Below are 25,609 nucleotides of genomic sequence, written 5' to 3' on the forward strand. Positions count from 1 at the left end.
CCGTAAGTTCAAGTAAATGAATCAACAATACAACAAGAATCAGCTTAATTTTTCAAGGAGCTTCTAAACAGAACAGAAGGAGTTACCCACGAGGAAACTTCAGTTTCAATTGGAAAGCACTTGGAGAACTACTAAGATTTTTCAATTCAAGTGGTAGCTTACTGAAAATGGATGCAGCAGTATACTGCACACATTTCTGCACAAGAGTTAAGAAAGTCCGATCCAAATGCAGGTTTGACTTCTGGCAAGTATTAACTGAGTGAAAGCTGCTTATTCTTGGGAATAAGCTAATACTGTTAACAAGAAATGACAGTAAGGAACATATATAGTGAGACACCAATGTCAAAATACCCAAACTCATGAACACGGGTCAACAAGAGATTTGTGAACTTACACCACTTATTGCCCATGATGCCCATTTCTGAGACAAACATATCCTTATAGAATGGGAAGAGTTACCCCAAAATATAATACGATATGACATAAGTGAACGAAAATAAGCAAAGTAGACTAATTTTCATGTCGAATGATCACTCACTTCAGATACTGTTCGAATAGTAAAAATGGCAGCATTAAGTCTTTGAACAAGATCCAGAACATGGGCTTTCCGTGACAGTGAACACTTAGAAATATGAACTGTTCAGTTTCTCTAATCATATGCCCATTCTGTGAAATTAAAATGTCAGGTTTTGTTGAATTACTAAATCTCATGTTAGTAAATTGTCGAAGTGTCTATAGCTAGATCCCCGAGTTACTCTACAAAATAAACAGTAGTAATGCCAATACTGTATTAGGTACCAAAAACTGGTTGAAACCAGACATAAATAGCAGTGAAATTTTGAATTCTGATTGGACAATGTTTAGGAAGGATAGGACTGATGCTATGGGAGGTGGTGTGTTCACTGCAGTTAAAATCTGTTTAAACGCAGTTGAGATCGATACTGGGCTGGACTGTGAAATAGTCTGGATAAAGCGGTCAATCAGCCAAGGAGTGACCATTGTATTAGGATTGTTTTATAGACCACCAGCATCCGCAACCGCAACAAATGTCGCAGAATGTTTCAGGGAGTCTTGAGTATATAGGAAATAAATATCCAAATTATCCATTAGTTATAGGAAGAGACTTTAATCTGGCATCCACTGACTGGAAAAATTACATGTTTATCACCGGGGCAGAAACAAAGACTCGTGTGAAATTATTCTAGGAGTGCTCTCAACATACAACCTAGAGCAATTGGTTAGAAAACCAACTCGAGATGGGAACAAACACAAGGATGGCTGACATAGTGTTTAGTGTATCTGGGATTGTAAAACAGTTAAGATACTTAGACACCAGGAAGGATTCCTCGACTTTCAAAAGGCGTTCAACTCATTTCTGCACTGTCTCTTGCTCCAAAAAGGGTGCACTTACAGTCTATCCAATGACATATGTGGTTGGACAGAAAGTTTTATTACAGACATAGAGTAGTATGTCGTCTTGAATTGGGGGACTTTAACAGAAACAAGCATAACATCAGGTGTGCCCCTGGGCAGTATAATAGGTCCACTGCTTTTTACAATTTACATAAACTATCTGGTTGATGGTATTGACAGTGGCTTTAGACCGTTTGGCAATGATGCTGTAGTCTACAAGAAAGTAGTATCACACGATAACTGTGAACAAATCAGTGAGGATTTGTAGAAAATAAATGCATGGTGTAATGACTGGCGGTTATCTCTGAATATTAGTAAGTGTAACCTACTGTGCATAACAAAGCAAAAATCCCCATTAATGTACGAGTACAAAAGAAATGCCCAGTCAATGGAAGTAGTAACATCCGTCAAGAATCTGGGTGTGACTATTCGAAATGATCCCAAATGGAACAATCAGATTACACAAGTAACAGGTAAGGCGAACTCTAGATTGTGGTTTACTGGTAGAATCCTGAAGCAATGCAGTCCTTCAACAAAGGAAACTGCTTACAAGACTTTAGTTCGTCCAGTCTTAAGAGTACTGTTCATCTGTGTGGGACCCTTATCAGTTGGGTCTGATTCAAGAGATTGAGAAGGTCCAAAGAAGAGTGGCAAGAGTGCTGATGGGTACATTTAGTCATTGCGAGAGTGTTACAAATCTCACTGAAAGTTTGAAGTGGGACACACTTGCAGATAGACGATGTGCTAAACGGAAGGGGCTGCTCACTAAATTCCAAAATCCAATCTTCGCCGAGGATGTAGAGCATATATTATTACTACCAACTTTCATACTGTGCAATGATCACTATTCAAAGCCAAGGAAAATTAGAGCTTGTACTGAGGCGTTCAGATTGTCATTTTCCCTTGTGCAATCCCCACTTTCAGTGAGTTGGCTGTGCAATTCTAGGAGCTACAGTCTGGAACTGCGCGATCGCTCCGGTCGCAGGTTCGAATCCTGCCTCGGGCATGGATGTGTGTGATGTCCTTAGGTTAGTTAGGTTTAAGTAGTTCTAAGTTCTAGGAGACAGATGACCTCAGCCATTATGTCCCAGAGTGCTCAGAGCCATTTGAACCATTTTGAACACAGAGGGGGAAATATGACTTTGGCGAAAATAGTGCCCTCCGCCACACAACGCTTGGTGGCTAGCGGAGTATATATGTAGATGTAGAATTGTGTGTTAGAAATTGTAAAAACTAAGTCTTACTGTGATTTAGCGTTAGTTTATTTTCTACAAGCCATGAACTTAGATCATGAACTGCACATAATATTCTTTACTACCAAGCTAGGGTCATCAGCAAACAGAAATATTTTAGAGTTGCCCATAATACTAGAGGGCATATCATTTATACACTCCTGGAAATTGAAATAAGAACACCGAGAATTCATTGTCCCAGGAAGGGGAAACTTTATTGACACGTTCCTGGGGCAGATACATCACTTGATCACACTGACAGAACCACAGGCACATAGACACAAACAACAGAGCATGCACAATGTCGGCACTAGTACAGTGTATATCCACCTTTCGCAGCAATGCAGGGTGCTATTCTTCCATGGAGACGATCGTAGAGATGCTGGATGTAGTCCTGTGGAACGGCTTGCCATGCCATTTCCACCTGGCGCCTCAGTTGGACCAGCGTTCGTGCTGGACGTGCAGACCGCGTGAGACGACGCTTCATCCAGTCCCAAACATGCTCAATGGGGGACAGATCCGGAGATCTTGCTGGCCAGGGTAGTTGACTTACACCTTCTAGAGCACGTTGGGTGGCACGGGATACATGCGGACGTGCATTGTCCTGTTGGAACAGCAAGTTCCCTTGCCGGTCTAGGAATGGTAGAACGATGAGTTCGATGACGGTTTGGATGTACCGTGCACTATTCAGTGTCCCCTCGACGATCACCAGAGGTGTACGGCCAGTGTAGGAGATCGCTCCCCACACCATGATGCTGGGTGTTGGCCCTGTGTGCCTTGGTCGTATGCAGTCCTGATTGTGGCGCTCACCTGCACGGGGCCAAACACGCATACGACCATCATTGGCACCAAGGCAGAAGCGACTCTCATCGCTGAAGACGACACGTCTCCATTCGTCCCTCCATTCACGCCTGTCGCGACACCACTGGAGGCGCGCTGCACGATGTTGGGGCGTGAGCGGAAGACGGCCTAACGGTGTGCGGGACCGTAGCCCAGCTTCATGGAGACGGTTGCGAATGGTCCTCGCCGATACCCCAGGAGCAACAGTGTCCCTAATTTGCTGGGAAGAGGCGGTGCGGTCCCCTACGGCACTGCGTAGTATCCTACGGTCTTGGCGTGCATCCGTGCGTCGCTGTGTCCGGTCCCAGGTCGACGGGCACGTGCACCTTCCGCCGACCACTGATGACAACATCGATGTACTGTGGAGACCTCACGCCCCACGTGTTGAGCAATTCGGCGGTACGTCCACCCGGCCTCCCGCATGCCCACTATACGCCCTCGCTCAAAGTCCGTCAACTGCACATACGGTTCACGTCCACGCTGTCGCAGCATGCTACCAGTGTTGAAGACTGCGATGGAGCTCCGTATGCCACGGCAAACTGGCTGACACTGACGGCGGTGGTGCACAAATGCTGCGCAGCTAGCGCCATTTGACGGTGTGTCCGCTGTGCCGTGCGTGTGATCATTGCTTGTACAGCCCTCTCGCAGTGTCCGGAGCAAGTATGGTGGGTCTGACACACTGGTGTCAATGTGTTCTTTTTTCCATTTCCAGGAGTGTATAAATAAGGAACAGGAGTTGCCCCAACACTGATCCCTGTGGCAACCCCCCCACCACTTGACCGTAACCCACTGAGACCCTACATCACAGCCATTCTCAACATTGTTAATAACGATCTTTTGCTGTCTGTTGCTAAAGTAAGAGGTGAACCAATTGTGAGCTACTCCCTGTATTTCATAATGGTCCAACTTCTGGACAAATATTTTGTGATCTACACAATAAAATACCTTGGTTTTGTTGTTGTCTTCAGTCCTGAGACTGGTTTGATGCAGCTCTCCATGCTACTCTATCCTGTGCAAGCTTCTTCATCTCCCAGTACCTACTGCAACCTACATCCTTCTGAATCCGCTGAGTGTATTCATCTCTTGGTCTCCCTCTACGATTTTTACCTTCCACGCTGCTCTCCAATGCTAAATTTGTGATCCCTTGATGCCTCAAAACATGTCCTACCAACCGATCTCTTCTTCTAGTCAAGTTGTGCCACAAACTTCTCTTCTCCCCAATCCTATTCAATACCTCCTCATTAGTTACGTGATCTATCCTCCTTATCTTCAGCATTCTTCTGTAGCACCACATTTCGAAAGCTTCTATTCTCTTCTTGTCCAAACTAGTTATCGTCCATGTTTCACTTCCATACATGGCTACACTCCAAACAAATACTTTCAGAAATGACTTCCTGATACATAAATCTATATTCAATGTTAACAAATTTCTCTTCTTCAGAAACGCTTTCCTTGCCATTGCCAGTCTACATTTTATATCCTCTCTACTTCAACCATCATCAGTTATTTTACTTCCTAAATAGCAAAACTCCTTTACTACTTTAAGTGTCTCATTTCATAATCTAATTCCCTCAGCATAACCCGATTTAATTTGACTACATTCCAATAATCTCATTTTGCTTTTGTTGATGTTCATCTTATATCCTCCTTTCAAGACACTCTCCATTCCGTTCAACTGCTCTTCTAAGTCCTTTGCCTTCTCTGACAGAATTACAATGTCATCGGCGAACCTCAAAGTTTTTACTTCTTCTCCATGAATTTTAATACCTACTCCAAATTTTTCTTTTGTTTCTTTTACTGCTTGCTCAATATACAGATTGAATAACATCGGGGAGAGGCTACAACCCTGTCTCACTCCTTTCCCAACCACTGCTTCCCTTTCATGCCCCTTGACTCTTATGACTGCCATCTGGTTTCTGTATAAATTATAGCCTTTCGCTCCCTGTACTTTACCCCTGCCACCTTCAGAATTTGAAAGAGAGTATTCCAGTCAACATTGTCAAAAGCTTTCTCCAAGTCTACAAATGCTAGAAACGTGGGTTTCCTTTTTCTTAATCTTTCTTCTACACCTTAGTTAAATCAAAAAATATGCCTAGCGTTCAAAACCTTTTGTTTAACCCATCCATTACCTCACAGAGAAAAGAGAAAATAGCATTTTCAGTTGTAAACGACTTCTAAAGCTGAACTGTACATTTGATAACAAATCGTGTGATATAAAATGATAAATTATCCTTACATACACAGTCCTTTCAATAACTTTAGCAAACACTGATGGCATAGAAATGGGTCTAAAATTGTCTACATTATCCCTTTCTCTCTTTTTATAAAGCGGCTTTACTATTGAGTACTTTAATCGTTCAGGAAACTGACCCTTCCTAAAGGAAAAATTACAAATATGGCTAAATACAAGGCTAACATATGCAGCACAATACTTTAATATCCTGCTAGGCCCTCCATCATATCCATCTCTCCCGTGTCTGTATCACAGAGGAGTATTTCAGACATCAATCTAAAAAAGGCATTTGCCAAGCAAGTTATATGATTACCTGTAGAAACTAAATTTTTATTTAATTCACCAGCAATGCTCAGAAAATGATTGTCAAATACTGTAAATATATCTGATTTATCAATAACATAAATATTTTTACTAAGAGCTGACTTTATATCGTCGACCTTGTGCTACTGACCAGACACTTCCTTTACAACTGACAATATGGTTTTAATTTTATTCTGTGGATTAGTTATTCTATTTGCATCCCACATACTCTTTACCTTCCTGATAACATTTTTAAGCACCTTACAATACTGCTTGTAATAGGCTACTGTAGCTTGATTGTGACTACTTCTAAAATTTTGATATAATTCCCACTTTGTTCTACATGATATCCTTATCCCACTTGTCAGCCACGCAGGCTGCCTATTACTGCTAGTATCGCACTTAGAAGGTTCTAAAGGAAAGCAACTCTCAACGAGCATGAGAAATATGTTACGGAACACATTCTATTTATCATCTATGTTATTGGCACTATAAACATCATGCCACTCTTGTTCCCTGATAAGGTTTAAAAACTCTCTACTGCTGTTGAATCTCCTTTCCTACATAGCTTGTAGTTACAAGTGACATTTGTTTGAGTACAAAAGCCTTTTAGTGTTAAAATTTGTGCATCATGGTCTGCAAGGCCATTCACCCTTTTACTAACAGAATGCCCATCTAGAAATGAAGAATGAATAAAAATATTGTCCATGGCTGTGCTACTGTTCCCCCGCACCCTAGTTGGGGGAGGGGAAACAGTCTGCGTCAGATCATATGAATTTAGGAGATCTACCAACATCCCTTTTTCTTGCATCATTACATCCACAATTTATACTGAAGTCACCACATGTAACTAATTTCTGGTACTTCCTATAAAGTGAATCAAGAACCCTCTCAAGCTTGAGCAGAAGGGCTCTGATGTCAGAGTTAGGGGACCTATAAAAGAAAGCAATTAGAAGTTTAGTTTCAATAAATTCAACTGCCCTTGCACAACATTCAAATATCTCTTCTGTGCAGTGCCATGATACATGCTCAAATAGAATACTTTTTTTCTTTTTTCTTTTTTTTAAATACATACATAGCAATAGAACTCCTTGAAAAACTCCCTACTTATGGGGGACATCAATGCAAAAAAAGGAAACTATCCAACACATAACAGAACTAACCAGAATGGGATCAGAGTGATCAAATTACGACGAGCACACAATATGATTCTGAAATCCACAGCCTTTAGAAAGCTACATCAATAATAGAAAACATGGATCTCATCATGCTCACATATAGGTGAATTCCAACTAACTAAGGTCCCACATTCTGTTTCTTGAAACCTGCTTGTTCCTTGGAGCTACTCCAAAAGGCCTAACACTGAAAGTCCCTGTTTCTGTATGCAATCCTTCCCTACACCAGGCTCTTTTACAGTTTCAAATACAACAACCTATTGCTCTTATCCGGCTAAGCTGTGACCTAAATGCCTCATCAGCCAATTTCCACACTATCAGACTTCTCTCCTTCTACAAAATCCTGCAGTTACCTGTCCCTAATGTTTCCTTGAATGATATCATCTGCCAAGTCAACTTCAAACTGCAACAACATGCCAGACATCACCTCAAAACGCTATCCCCCTTCTCCTAAACTACCTGAACTGTGGTGTTTCCCTTCCTGTCCCTATGTAGCTTCCTAAACAGCCACACCATCAACCACCACTTCTCTCCTACAAACTGAGTTTGGCCAACCTCCTTAACATCCCACAGCCTTCACCATTACCTCCCAGACCAAGAATAACCCATAATCCCGAGAACCAGCCACAACAGTATAGTGTCCTTAACCTCTCATCTAAAGCACTCTCCCCTCCTGAATTATCTGTATTATCTAAAGGTCTCACTTTCTGCCCTAAACCTGCATTTGATCATGGTGCTTTGGTGAAGGAACTACTTTCCTTCACATATAATATCCATTGAAAATATCACTTTGCAATCCAATCCCAAAACCTTTCCAACAGCAAACCTGACATTGAACCCTGCCTTGAACAGTTCAGATCACAATCCCAACTTGATTCACCACTACTACCACAAAATCATCCCTTACAGGCCTTCCAAGAATTCCTCACCTCCAGCATTGCTTCATAATCATTCCCCAGATCCCTACAATATGGTCCTAACCAGTCCTCTGCAGAACTTCAATCTCTACAGACCCTAAAATCTGATGACACCATCATTATCCTTCCAGCAGACAAAGGATCTACCACTGTAGAACTTGACTGAAAGAAATATCTTAGGGAAGGTCTGCGCTAGCTGTCCGACACCACTACATACAGTGTCTGTCATCAAGATCCCATCCCTGTGATTCAAACTGACCTGCAGTCCCTCCTTAAAACCTCAGGCCCCTCACAAGGACTAACACCTCAATCCATAGAACTTCTCACCCCATTCAAACCATGCACTCCCACCTTTTACCTTCTTCCTAAGATCCACAGACCCAATCATCTTGGCCATCCTAAAATTGCTGGCTTCAAAGCACCCACCAAATGTATATCTGCCTTAGTTGATCAACACCTGCAACCATAGTACAAAGACCCCCTCCTACATCAAAGATACCAACAATTTCCTAGGTCATCTTAAATCCATGCCCGTCCCACTCCAACCACATACCTTGCTTGTGACCAATGATGCCACCTCCCTCTACACTAACAGCCCCCACGTACATGGTCTGTCTGCTCCTGAACATTTCCTCAGTCAGCACCCACCTTATTTCAAACCTATGGCATCCTTCCTACTCACCTTAATCAACTTTATACTTACCAACAACTACTTCACCTTTGAAGGGCAGGCATACAAACATATCAGAGGTACAGCCATGGGAACTATGCCAACCTCTTCAGGGGTTGCTTGGAGGGGGCTTTCCTGGGATCCATAAGTCTTCAGCCCCTGATTTGGTTTAGATACATTGATGACATCTTTATCTTATGGACTCACGGAGAGGCTGACCTGCTAATATTCCTGGCGTCTCTGAATACCTTCTCCCGATTAAATTTCACATGGTCATATTCCGATTCCCATGCCACTTTCCTTGATGTTATCTTGTCCTCACCTAAGGCCAGCAACACACTTCTGTCCACATTAAACCTACAAATAAACAACGGTATTTACATAATACACCACCATTCTCACCTCAGCCTTCACTGCACATAATTATCCCACCAGCCTAGCTAAAAAGCAGATTTCCTGGGTCATCACATCCAAGCCTGGTACTGCTGATCCCTCCAAAACACAACTTCAGAGTACATCATTGGTGACTCAATATTATCCTGGTCTGGAACGCGTTAATCAGCTACTTCAACAGGGCCTTGACTTCCTAAAATCATGCCCTGAAATGACATCCATTTTGTCTGGAATTTTGCCCACCACACCTAGAACAGCTTTCTATTACTCACCCAATGTCCGCAATATTCTTGTCAGACCCTATGCTCCTTCTGCACCCATCTCCCTACACTATAGCTCCTACCTCTGTGACTGTCCCCACTGCAAGGCTTTCCTGTACACCCTCCTACCACCACATATTGCAGCCCCGTAACAGGCAAAACATATTCTATCAAAGGGAAACAACACACATGCTATACCAGCTGTTATGTAAGCACTGTTCGGCCTTCTACGTCGGCATGACTACCTCCAAGTTATCTATTAGGATGAATAGGCATAGGCAGAGAGTGTATACTGGCAACTTGCAGTACCCTGTTGCACAGCATGCTTTACAATATGAAATTCGCGACCTCAGGCCTGTTTCAACACACGTGCCATCTGGATTCTTCCCCCAGACACCAGTATCTCAGAACTCTGCAGGTGGGAACTAGCACTACAACATGTCCTTGGTTCCTACCACCCACCTGACCTTAATTTATGTTAATTTATTCCATCTACGTTAATTTCTTCCATCACAGCATTTCTTCACTGTAACTACTCTTCTGCCTGAAGGAGGAGCAACTGGATCCAAAAGCTTGCCTATTATAACTGTCTTTTTTATGTGTGTTTTCTGCCATTGCTTGGTGAGTAGATCTTTTATGTATAAGTTCTACAAAGAAATACAAAATTTCCAAGTCCTCAAAGGAGCCAATCTGGATTCTGATTAGTACCATTCTAAAATAAAACTCAAAATCACATCAAAAATAAAAAAAACAGAACCAAAAACCTCAAAAGAAGAAAATACAATCTACAAAAGATAATAAATTCCAAGGAGTTTCCCCTCACAACTAAATACATGCAAAACCAAAACTAGTATCAAATGAAAGGAAGCCTAATAAATGAAGCTGAACAATTAACTCCCATGATCAAAGCCAAAAAACATGTCTGGTGGACAGAAGAATGTGATAGACTCCTTGAACTATGACGAAAAGCATGGTAACAGTAGCAATCACAGAAAAATGAACATAACAGACTTCACCAAAAATATCACAAGGAACTATTATAAGACTTTTAAACAAAAAATAGCTGAATATAGTCTACTGAAACTGCTTCTTTAAGACAAAAATAGAAATATTGCCCATAACAACAGAGATAATTGCAAAATATTGGCAGAATATTTCATAAACTTTCCTATCAGTGCAAAACCCACAGAAATATGGACTTTAAGACCTTAACAATAACCAAACCTAACTCTAAACCACCCTCCATGAAGGAACTACAGTCAGTCATTTCAAATCTCAAAAACTATAAAGCCTCAGGACAAAACAAAATCACCGCTGAACTTTGGAAAAATGTCAAAAAATGCTACACACTCTCTCTCCAAACTATCTTTGAATAAATATGGAAAACCAAAAGAATTCCAGACAAATGGAAGACAGCTGTTCTCCACAGACTCCATAAGAACGTGTCTAAAGCAAACCCCAACAACTAGCGAGGCATCACACTCGTAGATGGAACATACAAGATCATCTCTATGTCCTATTTAACACGGCAGAGCCCTAATTAGACCATAAACTTGGAGAAAACAGGTTTCAGGAGTGGGAAATGAAATGAAATGATCATATGGCATTGCTGGCCAGGAGGGCCCATTCGGGCAAGTTCAGCCACCGAGTGCAGGTCTTATTTCAATTGACGCCACATACGGTGACTCGCATGCCGGCAATGAGGATGAAATGATAATGAGAAAAACACAACACCCAGTCCAAGAGTGGAGAAAATCTCCAACCCGGCCAAGAACTGAACCCGGGCTCGCTGCATGGGAGGCAAGCACTTTACCATCCAGCTAAGCAGGCGGACTCAGAAAAGGAAGATCCTACCCAGAACAAAGCCTAAACATCAAAAACCTCATGGCTCACCAAAAACCAAGAGCAAAATAATATAACTTTCATTGACTTTCAGTCAGCACACAGCTCAATAAACTGGGAATCCCTCATCTCTATACTAAAACAATTAAACCTAGACAATGAAATCACTAACTTAATGAGAGAAAAAGTCAATTGTCTAGCCTTTGGAAATGGTATCTCCCTACTAGCTGAGACCTGAAAGAAGCCAAAGAACAGAACCTCCAATCACAAAAACAAGGTTGAAAAAATAGGTCCCAAAATCTCCCTTGAAAAGACTAAGATAATGACAAACATTAATATATATTTAAAATGTGGGAGAACAAAAAACTGAGATTGTCAAAGAATTCAGATATCTTAGAGAATGAATCAGTTGGAATGTCCTCGCGGAAAAGGCAATGGAATCTACAAGAAGTTGAACAGGCGTTCCTCCTTACCAAAAACACATATAACAAAAAGTCCCTGTCATGGAATGCAAAAATAAGACATTACAATTAAGATAATCAAATGGGAAGCAACCAAAACAATGTCCATCACCAACCATGTCATACTTGAAAGGTTGGAGATCAAAGAAAAAACAAGACCATGAAAAGTGAAACAATAATGGGCTAACAGAAAGGCACGGAATATTAAAAGTTCATTGATTTAATGTACCCCAAAGTAGGGTGAAATGAAAGAAGAAGGAAGTGCAGAAAAAAAGACAGCTTTTGAGTATCCTACACAGCTTTCACAGGAAACCATTCTTTATCGATTCCAATAGAATAACAGTTTCGTCATCTTCCCCATTAGATAATAACTTCAAAAACATGGAAAATGGTGTCACTGAGGCACTAAATGTAAACTTAGGTCTTTCAGATCACAACACACTTGTCATATGTATAAATTCTTCTGTACCCAAGCTAAAGAACTTCTGCACAGAAAAAGTGAATATAGTTATTCATAGCAAAGGAAATCTGTGAAAATGTACCTGCAAAGCAACAACCAACGAATCATTCAATCCATTTTCTAGTACCTTCATGTCCCTATTTCAGATGTGTTTTCCAAAAAAACTTACAAAATCAATTAAACAAAGGAAACTCCCATGTTGGAATATCAATAACATAAGGAAAAAATAAATTGTTGGTCACCGTAAAGATGACACATTGACTTGCAGACAGGAACAACGAAAAGACACTTACACATTAGCGTTCGGTCGAAGCCTCTGTCAGAAGGGAAACACACACATATTCATTTACACCTCATGCACAAACGACTGCCATCTCCGGCAGCTTGGGCTGGAATGCAACTGTAACAAAGAACATAAACTGCAGTTTGGAGAGGGAGGGAAAGGGGAAGAGATAGCAGGGTATGGATGGCTGGAGATCATGCAGGGAGTAGATGGCCAACAGATGCAGCAACAGGTGGCTATGGGGCAGAGAGAGAGAGAGAGAGAGAGAGAGAGAGAGAGAGAGAGAGAGAGAGAGAGAGAGAGAGAGAGAGAGAGGGGGGGGGGGGGGTTGAGGAGCAGAAAAGGAGAGGAGCAGGGAAAGAGAAGACGAGTGGGTGCTCTGGCAGAGGGTGGCATGCAAAGATGGTGGGAGACGAGATTATGGAGGAAGTGATAGGACAGAGGGGGTGGAAACTGTTGGGTAGAGGGGGTGGTTACAGTAGGTTATCATACGTTGAGGCTGGGATAGTTTCAGGAGGGAAGAATGTGTTGTAAGGATAACTCCTGCCTGTGTAGTCCAAAAAAGCTGTTGGTGGGGAGGATCCAGACGACTTGGGTAGTGAAGCAGCCATTGAGAAGTCTAGCGTGTTATGTTCAGCTGCATGTTGTGCCACAGGGTGGACTACTTTACTCCTGGCTTCAGTCCGATGGTGACCTTTTATCCAAGATCGATGAATTGCCAATGCTACATTGTTGTAGTGGCTAGTTTATAGTTTGTTGCATATCCCTTGCACTAGCGCCGTGTGAATCAAATGTTGTGTGATTTTTCAGGAAATGTCCATAACATGTATTGAGTACCTCAGCATAACGGAAAATATTGAGTCTGTTCGAAAGCGAGTATCATTTGCCAGCTGTCCTTCCACATACTTCAAAATAAATCTTAGATGTGACCTCCACAGCCAAAGTTACATTTGTAAATGCAGGACGATTCCTATATAATCTATTAAACAACTTAAAAATGTTGACCTCAGCAGTAATAGTTTGATCAATGAATACAAGATGACCCTGTACTTTTTGAATGATGAATTTGGTTAAGAACCTTGTCTTATTAATCAGGCAAATACAGTATCTTGCAGACTTTCCAGTTACAATGCAGGGATTGAGCATACTTACTGAGGAAATGTTGGACATAGTTCATTGAGAAAGAGGGGATTGTGTCAAAAAGAGTTAAAAGTCTTTCATTGCCTGACAGAGAACTTCTCCCATTGCCCTTACAAATGATTCCATTAAGTCGACTTCTTTGAATTCTGAACCATTTTGTACAGGATCACTTCTCAGCTCTAGAGTTTGACAGTACTGTTTTACATCTGCTTCTAAATTTACACTATATAAATCACTGTGATTTGCCTCACCCTCACTTCAAAATTCATACACAACGTGTGGGAACAAGTGTTGATAAGGCTCTGAATAAGTGAGAACTTCTCTGATTTTAGCACTACAGTCAGTTTCAGATATAAGTGTTGGCAGAAGTAACATGATGCTCAACTCTTATTGAAACTCACTCCTGACAACTGCCAATAAATACTTGGATGCAGCTCACAAACACTCACCGCAGTAATATGAATGAAGACAAAAGTAATGTGGCATTCAAGTATCTAAATGATGGCTTGGTGCTTTCTAACTGCTTATGCTCATGGACTTTCAAATTAGTACTACAGATTCTTACCTAAAAATACCTTAGGATTCAACCAGGTGCCTAATTAGGCAGTCGACTAATTTCATGACTCAAACTCTTGGTGGATATGTAGATATCATCGATGATCTAGCAACACAGTCCTTCCTAAGGAAAATTTTACAGCAAGTTTATTCCCTGGGAAGTGCATATCGCGCAAATCAGCTCTGGTTCAAAGACATACCATCGATGTGATTCAATGAATGTCAGAAAGCATGCCAGCAACTAAAAGTGTCTTTGAACAACTCCATACCTCATGATGCTTATGCCCCGCAAGCATCACTCATCAGCAACTGAGATACTGCAATACGAGATGGGACCATCCTATTATATCAGCACATACATGGCACATGCAAAGGTTAAAAGCAATCACATTGATAACACTCACAGCAACCCACTGCAATTGTTCACAGGCAGAGAAGGAATATTATCAGCCATTTATGGACTAAGGTAATTTCACGTGCCTCTCTTTAATGCAAAAGTTCAGTTAACCACAGGTCACACACTACTGATACCCTTTCTGGGCACCCATTCTGAGCTCCCAGAAAAAAAAAAAAAAAAACAGCTACAAAGATTTGCCCTATATTTAGCAACTAAAACTATGATATCATTTACTTGCCCATGACACGGCATGAAAATGTAAACATTGTATCTCATCTGCCCATGGACTGCATGCGAAACGTGAAGCTGTGTGTTTTGGGCTTGACAACAACCTGCAACAAACACTGTATGGATTCCCTACTATTCCTGCTAAGTCACCCTTTGAAATATGTTTGGTACTCATTAATATGCACCAATACACTGAATATACCCAGAATGGCAATCAAAAGAAACAGGTTCATTATATCACACACTCTTTTCCTTTTGCAATTGCTGCATGTCACAATGTTATACTTCTGCCAACCTAAGAGGAAGAATATTTCATCATGGTCTCACCCTTCCTCTACACCCACATTCTCCAGTTGCTCCATGTTTTAAGTGGAAGATGACTAGAATGAAAATGTTAGCATACTGTATCTACTCGAGTCTAAGCCACACTCGAATCTAAGCCGCACCTGAAAAATGAGACTCGAAATCAAGGAAAAAAAAAATTCCCAAATCTAAGCCGCAACTGAAACTTGAGACTCGAAATTTAAGGGGAGAGAAAAGTTTTAGGCCGCATCTCCAAATCGAAACAAATTTGGTCCACCATAATATGAGCCAATTTAGGTCAAATGAATGACGATAGAGCTACAGTAATTTGGTTCGAGTCGTAAGCTTAGCAGTTAAGCTTTACCAGGTAGCCATTGATATGCGTCAGGTGCTCCGTCCGTATTTATACGGGTACCCTTCCTCTTTCATGTGCTTTGTCTGGTTTGAATTGATTGCTTATTTTTCCTTGATCTGATAAGCACAGTTTTCTTTTTTATAGGTGTTTAAGTCACTGTACGCTGGAAATGCATTATTGTACTGTGTCATGCATTGTTTGTCGTACTCTGATACTGCGTGTTTACGGCCTGTCGCCGATCGCGGCATGGCTTACTTTTTTGCGCGCTACCGCCGCTTACAATAAAAAACAAAAAAAGAGAGAGAGAGAGAGGAATCGTCTCATTAGCTAAACAATGGCAAGAGAGTGCTACTTGTTGTTACTTACACTGCTGCTTTCTTTGATAATGATCAACAAGAACCAAATAATAGACTGCGTATGATAGAAGATGTTCTGAACGAGAGTTTAGCGAAAATTTTTCTCCATTTGAAAATCTTTGCAGGTGCCTCTTTAGTACATTACATTCTGCACAGAAATTAAAGTCATCTTAGATTTAAAAATCTACTCAATTGCCTCGCTTCATTTCTGACTGTATCACTGTTTAGCATAAGAATAATACGAATATAAACATGACATGATATGTATATTCTTCCGCGTTTGCTGTTGTCTCACTCTAGTTTTGTGGTTTATTACGCAGACAGGATTTAAGAGGGATAGCAGCAAACACGAAACAATACATGGCAAAATGTTTATATTCTTATGGTGACGACAATACTGCATGTGATTCACAATTTATAAAAGTTCCTATTAGCAGCCATCTCTTCTCACAGATAGGAAAAAATTCAGAATGTAGAGTTAGCCATATTGACAAACATCCTAAACATTCTTGCCAGTTGGGTTTTCGTAGTACATTGAAATGCTGCTACATTCAAAGATGAACAATACGGAATTTGTATTTACTTCATTGGATAATGTATGAAAATGCAGTGGTCGAAACTCGGTGCGGAGAAAAAAAGCTTGTCTTCAACCTTTTTTTTTTAAATTTATTTACTGATGCAGAAGTTTTGGCGCCAGTATTTATCTTTGTGCCTACAAAGCATGCCTGTGTAGCACTTCATATATTCGACGGCAGAACTAAGTTGTGGCGGTACCCACCGACATTCGTAAGAACTTCCGCTTGCTTTGCACTCGATTCTAAGCTGCAGGTGGTTTTTTGGATTACAAAACCCAGAAAAAAAGTGTGGCTTAGATTAGAGTAAATACGGCAATGTTATGTCTTCCAGCCCAAAATTGTCTGTACAAAACAACATGCTGTCAGGGCCAGGAATGTCAATACAACAGAGGTGGTCACAGCACCTACCCAAAGGGAAGGAAACACTACACCAGACATTCTTTTCTTTTTTTTGGTTGTCTGAACACAAGATACTGACTTATACTTTTATCAACGAAAAATGAAGAATGTTGGGTCAGCATCACACCATTGCTTTGCATGTCACAATGGGATACAACTACAAAGAGAATGCTAGCACACTGTTGTGTCTAATGGTCCACAATCAACTCTATGAGTGAACACACTGTCTGGGCCTGCAACACTTACTCCACTGCAGTGTTTCGCTCCCTGGCCAAAACCTGGGTAGCCTGGGGAGCAGGTGCACATCAATTTTTCTGGTTCATTCCAGGAAGCTATGTGGTTCTCAGCTATGGATGCACTCTCAAATTTCCCTATATGCTCTAGACATCATCTCTGCATTACAAGATGCTACCAACACCATTGATTCATTTAACATACAGGCTTCCACATCTGTGCTCGTAACTTCATCAAGACCCCAGAGTGGACACAGGGCAGAGTCACCAGTGGCTTGAGGTCACGGATTAGGCAATTCATCACAGACGTCACCTTTGGTCACACCAGCCAGCATAGAATGCACCCGCACCTAGGCTTATCACCGTCCTGAGCACATCAGTGACCAGAGACTCCCCTAATCCTACCATCTGGCGTAGGCCAGCCCCACTCTACCCATGCCCTTCCCACAATACTTTAGATTAGATTAATACTTATTCCATAGACCATGAATATAACACTTTCTAATTAAATGGAATGTGTCAGTTCAACAAAAGGTTTTCTTAAAAGCCGTAATTCAAGTTCTTTAAATAGTAAGATTACTAATTTATATCTAAAAATGCATCCATTTAGTAAAAGGAGCTGTCATTCAGAAACTCTTTTAACTTGTTTTTAAATGTTGGTTGGCTATCTGTTAGACTTTTGATGCTGTTTGGTAAGTGACCAAAGATTTCTGTGGCAGTGTAATTCACCCATTTCTGCACCAAAGTATACTTTAACCAACAGCAGTGAAGTAGTGAAGATCAGTCTTTCTCCTAGTGTTATAGCTATGCACATTGCTATTGCTTTTGAACTGGTATGGGTCATCAATAACAAATTTCATGGGTTATCAATAACAAATTTCATAAGTGTGTGTGTGTGTGTGTGTGTGTGTGTGTGTGTGTGTGTGTGTGTGTTGGGTGTGTGCGCGCAGGTGCAAAGCTGCTGTGAATATCCCTAATCCCTCACATAAATGTCTGCAACATGATTTTGGCTATTATTCTGATTACAAGCTTTTGTGCAATGAATATCGTTTCCCTTAAAGATGAATTACCCAACAATATCATGCCATTTGAAAGCAGTGAATGAAAATAGGCATAGTAAGCTGATTTATTTACATGTTTATTACCAATATTTGCTGTAATCCTAATAGCATAAATAGCAGAACTCAAACGTTTCTGCAGACCATCAATGTGTTTCTTCCAATTCAATCTCCCATCAATGCGCACACCCAAAAATTTGGAATAGTCTGTCTTAGCTACAGACCGGCATTCAAACTCAATATTTATTAATGGTGGTGTGCTGTTTATTGTACAGAACTGTATATACTGTGTTTTATCAAAATTTAGTTAGAGTCCATTTGCAGAGAACCATTTAATAATTTTCTGAAAGATATTATTTACAATTTCCTCAGCTAATTCTTGTTTCTTTGGTGTGATTACTATACTTGTATCATCAGCAAAAAGAACTAGCTTCGCATCTTAGTGAATATAGAGTGGCAAGTCATTAATATATACTAACAACAATAAAGGACCCAAACCTGAACCTTGTGAGGTCGTATTCTTGATACCTCCCCAGTTTGAGGAATCTGCTGGTTTTTGTGCATTATGTGGACTGTTTATTTCAACCTTCTGTACTCTTCACGTTAAATATTAATTAAACTGTCTGTGCACTGCTCCACACATTCAGTAATATTTAAGTTTACAATATATCCCTGATTTGTACAACCAAAAGCCTTTGAGGGGAAAAAAAAATAGTTATGATTGGTTATTCAGAGCATTTAATACCTTGTTCAGTGAAAGAATATGTAGCATTTTCTGCCAAAATCCTTTCTGAAAACCAAGCTGGCATTTTGTTAGTACTTCATTTTCACAAATATGTGAAGCTACTCTTGAATACATCTCTTTTTCAAGAATTTTGTACAAAGCCGTCAGATGTGAGACTGGGTATTAGTTGTTGGCATCAGATCTATCCCCCTTTTTATGCAATAGCATATTTCAGTCTTTGACTCCAGCTGAACCCACAGCGGCAATCAAAGACCTTCACAGTAGAGCTGGGTGCTGATGGAGATGCTACCCTGTACACTGCCATGACCATAACCTGCAAACTTCACCATATTAATGTTGCACCTCATAGTTCACCTGGTCCCACCGTCACCAATTTCACCACAACTGACTTGATCTGAGACCAATATGCAAGAGGCAATGGACAAGGACATCGGCACCATCCCCCTCCCCCCCCCCCTTTTCCTCCTCACTGGTCCATTCCTGCACTCTCCAGGTCAGTTCCATATATTCCTGTCAATTAAAACTGGTAGGGACTTAGTATTGTACAACTTCCACATTGATACTGTTCACAAGACAGAGGCATTAGAAGTATCAGAGTCAACATCTTTCAAATCAGACCACATGAGGTAAGTGAGATGAGATAGGTGGTCATGCATTCCAACAAACAGTTGATAAATAATCAGGCATGACTCATTGGCCTCTCTGTGGTGTATAAAGCTTACAATAGCTCAACATCCTAATACATCTATAATGACTAAGCACACTCTTTCTGATTACGTTCAACGGCATGCAAGTTGGTATTACTGAGTTTGACTTGCAATGACTTCAGCTTCAGCTTTGTCCCGATTTAGTTTTTGAATCTACTCCAGTTTAGTGACCACCCATGTCAGTTGAGGGATCCAGAATAACCCACTACTCTCATTTTTGTCACTACCAACTGTAGGTGCCATTTTTATAGCACCTTGCTTATCCACTCAGTGTATCACATTTTAGTGGTGACAGTAATATAAAATGGTAGCAGCAGCTAACATTTTATCACTTTTTGAAGTTCCAATGGCATTCACAAACGTAAAAAGTAATATTCACGTCAAAACAGCTACTTATTTCAATGCCAGCCAACATATTGTGATACTGGAAAGTATTCTGACATGGTGTTTTTGTACGATAAAGTTGGCAATATGTAAGTAAAGTGTTTAAGTTGAGGACATAGCATACATGGAATTCGTGTTTTGTTCCATGACATGACAAAGTCAATATGGGTAGATAAGTAATGCAATACAAGACAAAAAATAACAAGTGCAGGTCAAAAGTGTTTTAAAATAACATTTTAAAGTATCTTAATCTTGACTGTGAATGGCTACATTCCTACACAAATCTAAAGTCATTAACACAGAATTATGCCACCATCAAAAATATGAAGAATATCTGACAGATTTGAAGGAGGCAGTAATACACACTTTGACAGAAGATAAATCACAGACTGAGGTTGGTAGTATTTTTGGAGTATCTAGACAGCTGGCATCAGTAATAAAGTTGATGAGCAACAAACCACAACATAGCCAACCACAAAAATGCTATCATCAGAATCAATAGAATTATTAGACAGTACAGTACAGTACAGTAGTTTGTATCACATACTTGAAAGACTGCATGACAAATTACCGACCATCTGAAAATGCATTATGGACAAGAAATTCAAGTTTCTACACTAAAATGTTGATTTTGCAATCAGGACTTGATAGGCTGCTGTCCAGCCAAGAAATGTTTTCACAATTCAGCAAATATAGGAAGATGTGAATTGCCTCCACTAAAGAACATTACAAGTAGACAGCAAAAGTTTGAGCCGAGAAATTATGGAGTAACAAAAATAAATTTTATATGATGTCTTACAATGGGATTCAGCATGTTTGTCATCCAGCAGCCAAAAAATGGAATTCACACCATCGGATTCTGATTAAGTTGCATGGAGGAGGAAACATTACAGTACAGGGATGCTTCAGCACCAAAGTTGTGTGTCCTTGAGCACACATACAATATTATGAAACATTGTGATCACAGGAATATTTTGAACAAACACACACTATCATATGCTAGAAAGTATATGACAAGAAAATAGATTTTTCAAAATTACAATGATCAAAAGTATCACACATTAGGTGCCCATGAATATCCTAGGAAGAAAAAGACAAAGGTTTTGGTATGGCCAAGTCAAAACTTGCGATATCAAACACACATAGCTTATGAAGAAGGTACTGGATAGATATATTACATAAGAGAGTATCAAAATAAAGCAGATTTCAACAATATTCTGCAGTCTGAATGGGAAAAGATTACACACGAGATGATCGAATGTCTAATTGAATCTATGCCTCCGAGATATGCTGCTCTTTTGCTAGCAACAGGTTATGCAATGAAGTGTTAATATGACTTGGCACAGAAAAGTGAACTTATTTTTTTCTTTGCACTGTGCTAAAAATTTGATTTATGTCAGAAAACTTATGAGCTGTGAAATTCTGAATTTCATTTTCCAACACAGGATATAATGTTACTATACTCTGTATGTTGTTGCAAAATTTGGATGTAATGTCTAATGTATATTAGGTTGAACAGTACACCACTAAAACTGTTGATAAAACAGTCATTTCAAAACACTTCTGAGTGCCTCAGCAAGTTCTGAAATATCATGGGTTCTGATATACCATGGACAAAGTAAATTAACTCACTTTTTCCAACTAAAGCCCGCATACTTCAGTGCTGCATCAACCAGATGGTCCAGAACAAATATGGCATATTCACCATAGCCCTGCTTCAGCTTGTTTGGCGGAAAAGTAACAGGTGTTCCCTGCACAGATGAAAAACCAAATACATAAATTTTATAGGCAATACCGAATAATGGATTCACAAAAGCAATCACTAAGAGTTAAGCAAGATGCAATATATACAAAACAAAATCCAAGTGGGATAAATCCACACAAACAATGCACGTGTTGCTTTAAGATATCCAACATTGTAGTTATCAACACTTAAATTACATTATTCTGTGCCAAATCCAATTACAATAATAAATTAAAAATATTCCTTTATCATATTTACTTTCCCCCGCATTTATTCAAGCTCATCTAAACATTAAAACACAACCACATGTAACTTAAAAACATGAATACAGCACTTCCATAAGAGCAGATGGATACAAAAGAATGGCTTACCTCATGGCAGAGTGCTCACCCCTGTGCTCTTCAATGTTTACATTAATGACCAGCCCATAACGGAAAATTCCTGGCTTTTCATCTATGTCAACGAAACTGCAGTGGCTGCTCAAGGAAAGACTTTTGAAGAAGCAGAGGAAAAGTTGACTTCTGCACTAGATACATTTGACTCCTACTACAAAGCCAATCAACTAAAGCCAAATACCAAGATTCAGGTGGCTTATTTCACTTTACAAATAGAGAAGTTCGGTGGGAACTGGACGTTCCATGGCTAGGCAAATGACCGGAGCGTTGTTCAACACCAGTATATCTGGTGTTACCCTTGACCAAACTCTGTCCTTCAAACAACATTGCCATAACACAAGGCTGAAAGTTAGTTCATGGAATAACATCTTGAGGAAGCTCACATCCACCACCTGCAGAGAAAGTCCTCCCATCCTGAGAATTTTGACTCTTGCTTTGTGTGTGTCCGCTGCAGATATGCCTCACCTGTGTGAAGTGCATCCACTCACACCACAGTTTGATATTGCAATCAATGAGACTGTCTGAATCTTGTCGGAATGTATGAAGCCACCTCCAGTCGATAAAATCTACCCAATCATTGGAATAGTTCCCAGCAGTATTAAAAGGGCTGTTGCTGCTGATGTACAGAGGGCTAAGCAAACTTATGATCCCTGACATCCACTGCATGATCAAGAGGCTGTAGTCTGTCGACTGAAGCCGAGAAAGAGCTTCATTGTCAGGACTCAACCACTAGAGGGAACACCAGAGTCTAACCGCATCACCAGGTGGAAGAGCAGGCCACCGCCTGATATCCCTGTAAAGAGATACCTCCAGGAAATGACTTGCCCTACCCTGTTTGGAGATTGCTCATTCGTCTTAGGGTGGGCGTTCCTCTTTGCAAGACCAACATGCGAAAATGGGGCATTCTTCCAGCTGATGGAGATACATCTTGCGAGTGCGGAACAACACAAGGCCCAGCCCACCTTCTAATTTGTCCTCAACTTGAACAAGCCTGCACAACACAGGACCTGATCGTCTGACACAACAAGGCCTTCGTAGTTCCTACCTCTGGAAATGCTGACCGGACACAGAAATGAATGAATGGGCACTCCATAAAATGGATCATAAAGCACAATAACAAAAACTGAAGATCGAAAAGGATAAAATACCATGCTTTTCGTTTTCAAAAATGTTGAGAGAAGTGCTGATCATGACACAAAATTCCCGTCCTAACGATCATTTCTAATAACGAGGGTAGCTCTCTCTAATTTGTATAAGTAATTCTTTAATTCAAATATTGAAAAGACAATCCAGAGGACTGTGGTAAAGGAATAATTGTCCCTGTCTATAATAAAGAAAATAAGAATTTCAAAGCTATGGAGGAATGACATTGGTGTGCTACTGTGGGAAAATATTTTTTGGGAAATTCTAGGAAAGATAATTGGGCCGAGAAAATGGAGGAATAGCAGGAAGGCTCTAGGCTGGATAATCTAATTATGGACTTCACTATAATGGCTGGAATCTTTCAAGACTGAGAACGGCTCACAACCAGTACAAATAGGTCAGCTGAAGGCATCATAGTAAGCCAGCTGAGAGTAAACAGGTGGACAACAATGAGGGAAAGACAAACAATGGAGATTGCATGGGAGAATAAAAAGTCCGGTGAGTAAACCACGATTGAAAACCAAAAACATATTGAATTAAGAACCAAAATAATATAGCATACTTAAATCGATACAATAGTGCACAGAAATCAGGACTGACCTCGTAGCTGTTATGCTGCTGACTTTAAAGAGTAGCTACGGTGTGCATAGATCAGCAAGGTGGGCGTGTACTCATGGTAGCAGACACCAGTGTCTGCAGTTGCAACATCACTGTCACTGAGTTAAATATCTTGTGTCAGGCCTTCAAACTCACCGGGCCGGACCCTACCCCCCTTAAAATGGGCATGCTGGGCTGGAACCACCCTGGATGACGCTTGGGAATGAGAACTGATGGCACAGGGGGAGTCATAGCACAGAAGCCTGGCAGCTGGTAGGAAGAACCGAGGAATCTGGCAAAGTGCTGGGGCATGTCAGCATGGACAATGATGATGCCGTGACTGTGGCCAAGAGGGCAGAGGTTACATTAAGACTTCCATTTCCATGCCGGCATCCAAGGGGACCACTGCTGATGTCCTGGAGCACAAGTTGTACCTGTGAGGATGTGGGAGTGCCATAGACAGACATTCCAGGTCTGACAGAGCCAGCAACGGAGATGCTGTCAGTATGTGGAGAAAGAGCTGGTTGGTAGGCTGGCAGTCCACATCTATCAGAGCATCAACTGGTGTAAGGTGGCACCCGAGGGTGGCAACCGCCGTGACCAGCATTCACAAGTTTTTTTCCCCATATGAGTGTGTCAACACAACTGAGATAAGCAGAAGGTGCTGGGTGCGCAGAGTCTGGGGTTCCGCGGGCTGTGGGGCCAGGAGGCGGAGGAGGTGAGTGTGTGCTATCGATGGACGAGCTCCACCAGGCCACAGTCATGGACAGGGGTGATCCTGCAGGTGCTCAGAAACATCGTGAGTGCAGCTATAGTGATAGAAGTGCCCACCACTTCTAACATTTGTTGCTTAAACGTTCGCATCATATGCTCCACTTCGTCATTGGAGGATCGGTGAAATGGTGGAGTAAACTTCTGCCTGATGCCATTGGAGGTGCAGAAACATCCGAACGCCGTCACTATGAACTGTGGTCCTATGTCTGACATGATGGTACAGGGATGCCATTCGATGGCCAGAATCTGGGTGAGTGCATTGAGAGTAGCATTAGTGGTGCAGAAGCCATGGTGACCACATAGGGGTTCTTAGAATAAGCTTTCATGACAATGAGCCACAAAGAGCCCAGAAAAAGTCCAGCAAAGTCCAGGTGAATGCCATGCCAGGGATGATGGACCAGGGGCGAAAGACTGGGGCAGATCAATCTGGTGCCAGACACAAGCTTGACATCTGTGCACCATGGCCTTCACATTTTTGTTCTGTCCAGGAAACAGTATGCATGTTGCCTTGCAAGGGCTTTCATTTGCAACATAGCCCAATGCTCACAGGAAGAGTTGAAAAACATGAGAATGCAGTGTAGGTGGGATGATGAGGTCATTATCCACCTCCGTATCAAGCAGGAGAACATTGGAGATGACTTATGAATGGTGGAAGAGGCAAGCCCAGGCCTGGAGCTAAGGATAGTGGGCCACCCATGGAGCAAATAGTACACGATTCCCCATGGGATAGGGTTGTGGTGTGTGTCTGCAGCAATATAAGCAGCTGTCATGAGTAAAGTGTCCAAGGCGTGCTGTTTTTCCACATCAATGTGAAAACAGGAGATTTGCTGTTGGTCAAATGCTGGAGCGGTCTCAAAGATAGATGAGATAGAGCATCCACGTTTGCATGTTTTGCCATGGGCTTGTACTTAATGGGATAAGCTAAGGAAATACACCCAATGCTGGAGCCAATGTGCTGTATGCTCTGGAAGCTGGGAGCATGTCCCAAAGATTGCTACCAGTGGTTTGTGGTCTGTAACGAGGGTAAGCTTGCCCCTAA

At 41.2% G+C, this 25,609-nt stretch overlaps 1 protein-coding gene across 3 annotated transcripts in view; it reads right to left on the reverse strand.

The window, feature by feature from the left end:
* The window catches only part of LOC126278547 (intraflagellar transport protein 57 homolog), a 163,614-nt gene that overhangs the window by 70,060 nt on the left and 67,945 nt on the right, over window positions 1-25,609 (reverse strand). For all 3 annotated transcript variants that reach the window (XM_049978729.1, XM_049978727.1, XM_049978728.1), the window contains exon 4: window positions 21,550-21,668. In XM_049978729.1, the coding sequence (XP_049834686.1) occupies window positions 21,550-21,668 (119 nt within the window). The remainder of the gene's footprint in view (window positions 1-21,549; window positions 21,669-25,609) is intronic.

Source organism: Schistocerca gregaria, chromosome 6 (assembly GCF_023897955.1).
Source record: "Schistocerca gregaria isolate iqSchGreg1 chromosome 6, iqSchGreg1.2, whole genome shotgun sequence".
Taxonomy (NCBI): domain Eukaryota; kingdom Metazoa; phylum Arthropoda; class Insecta; order Orthoptera; family Acrididae; genus Schistocerca; species Schistocerca gregaria.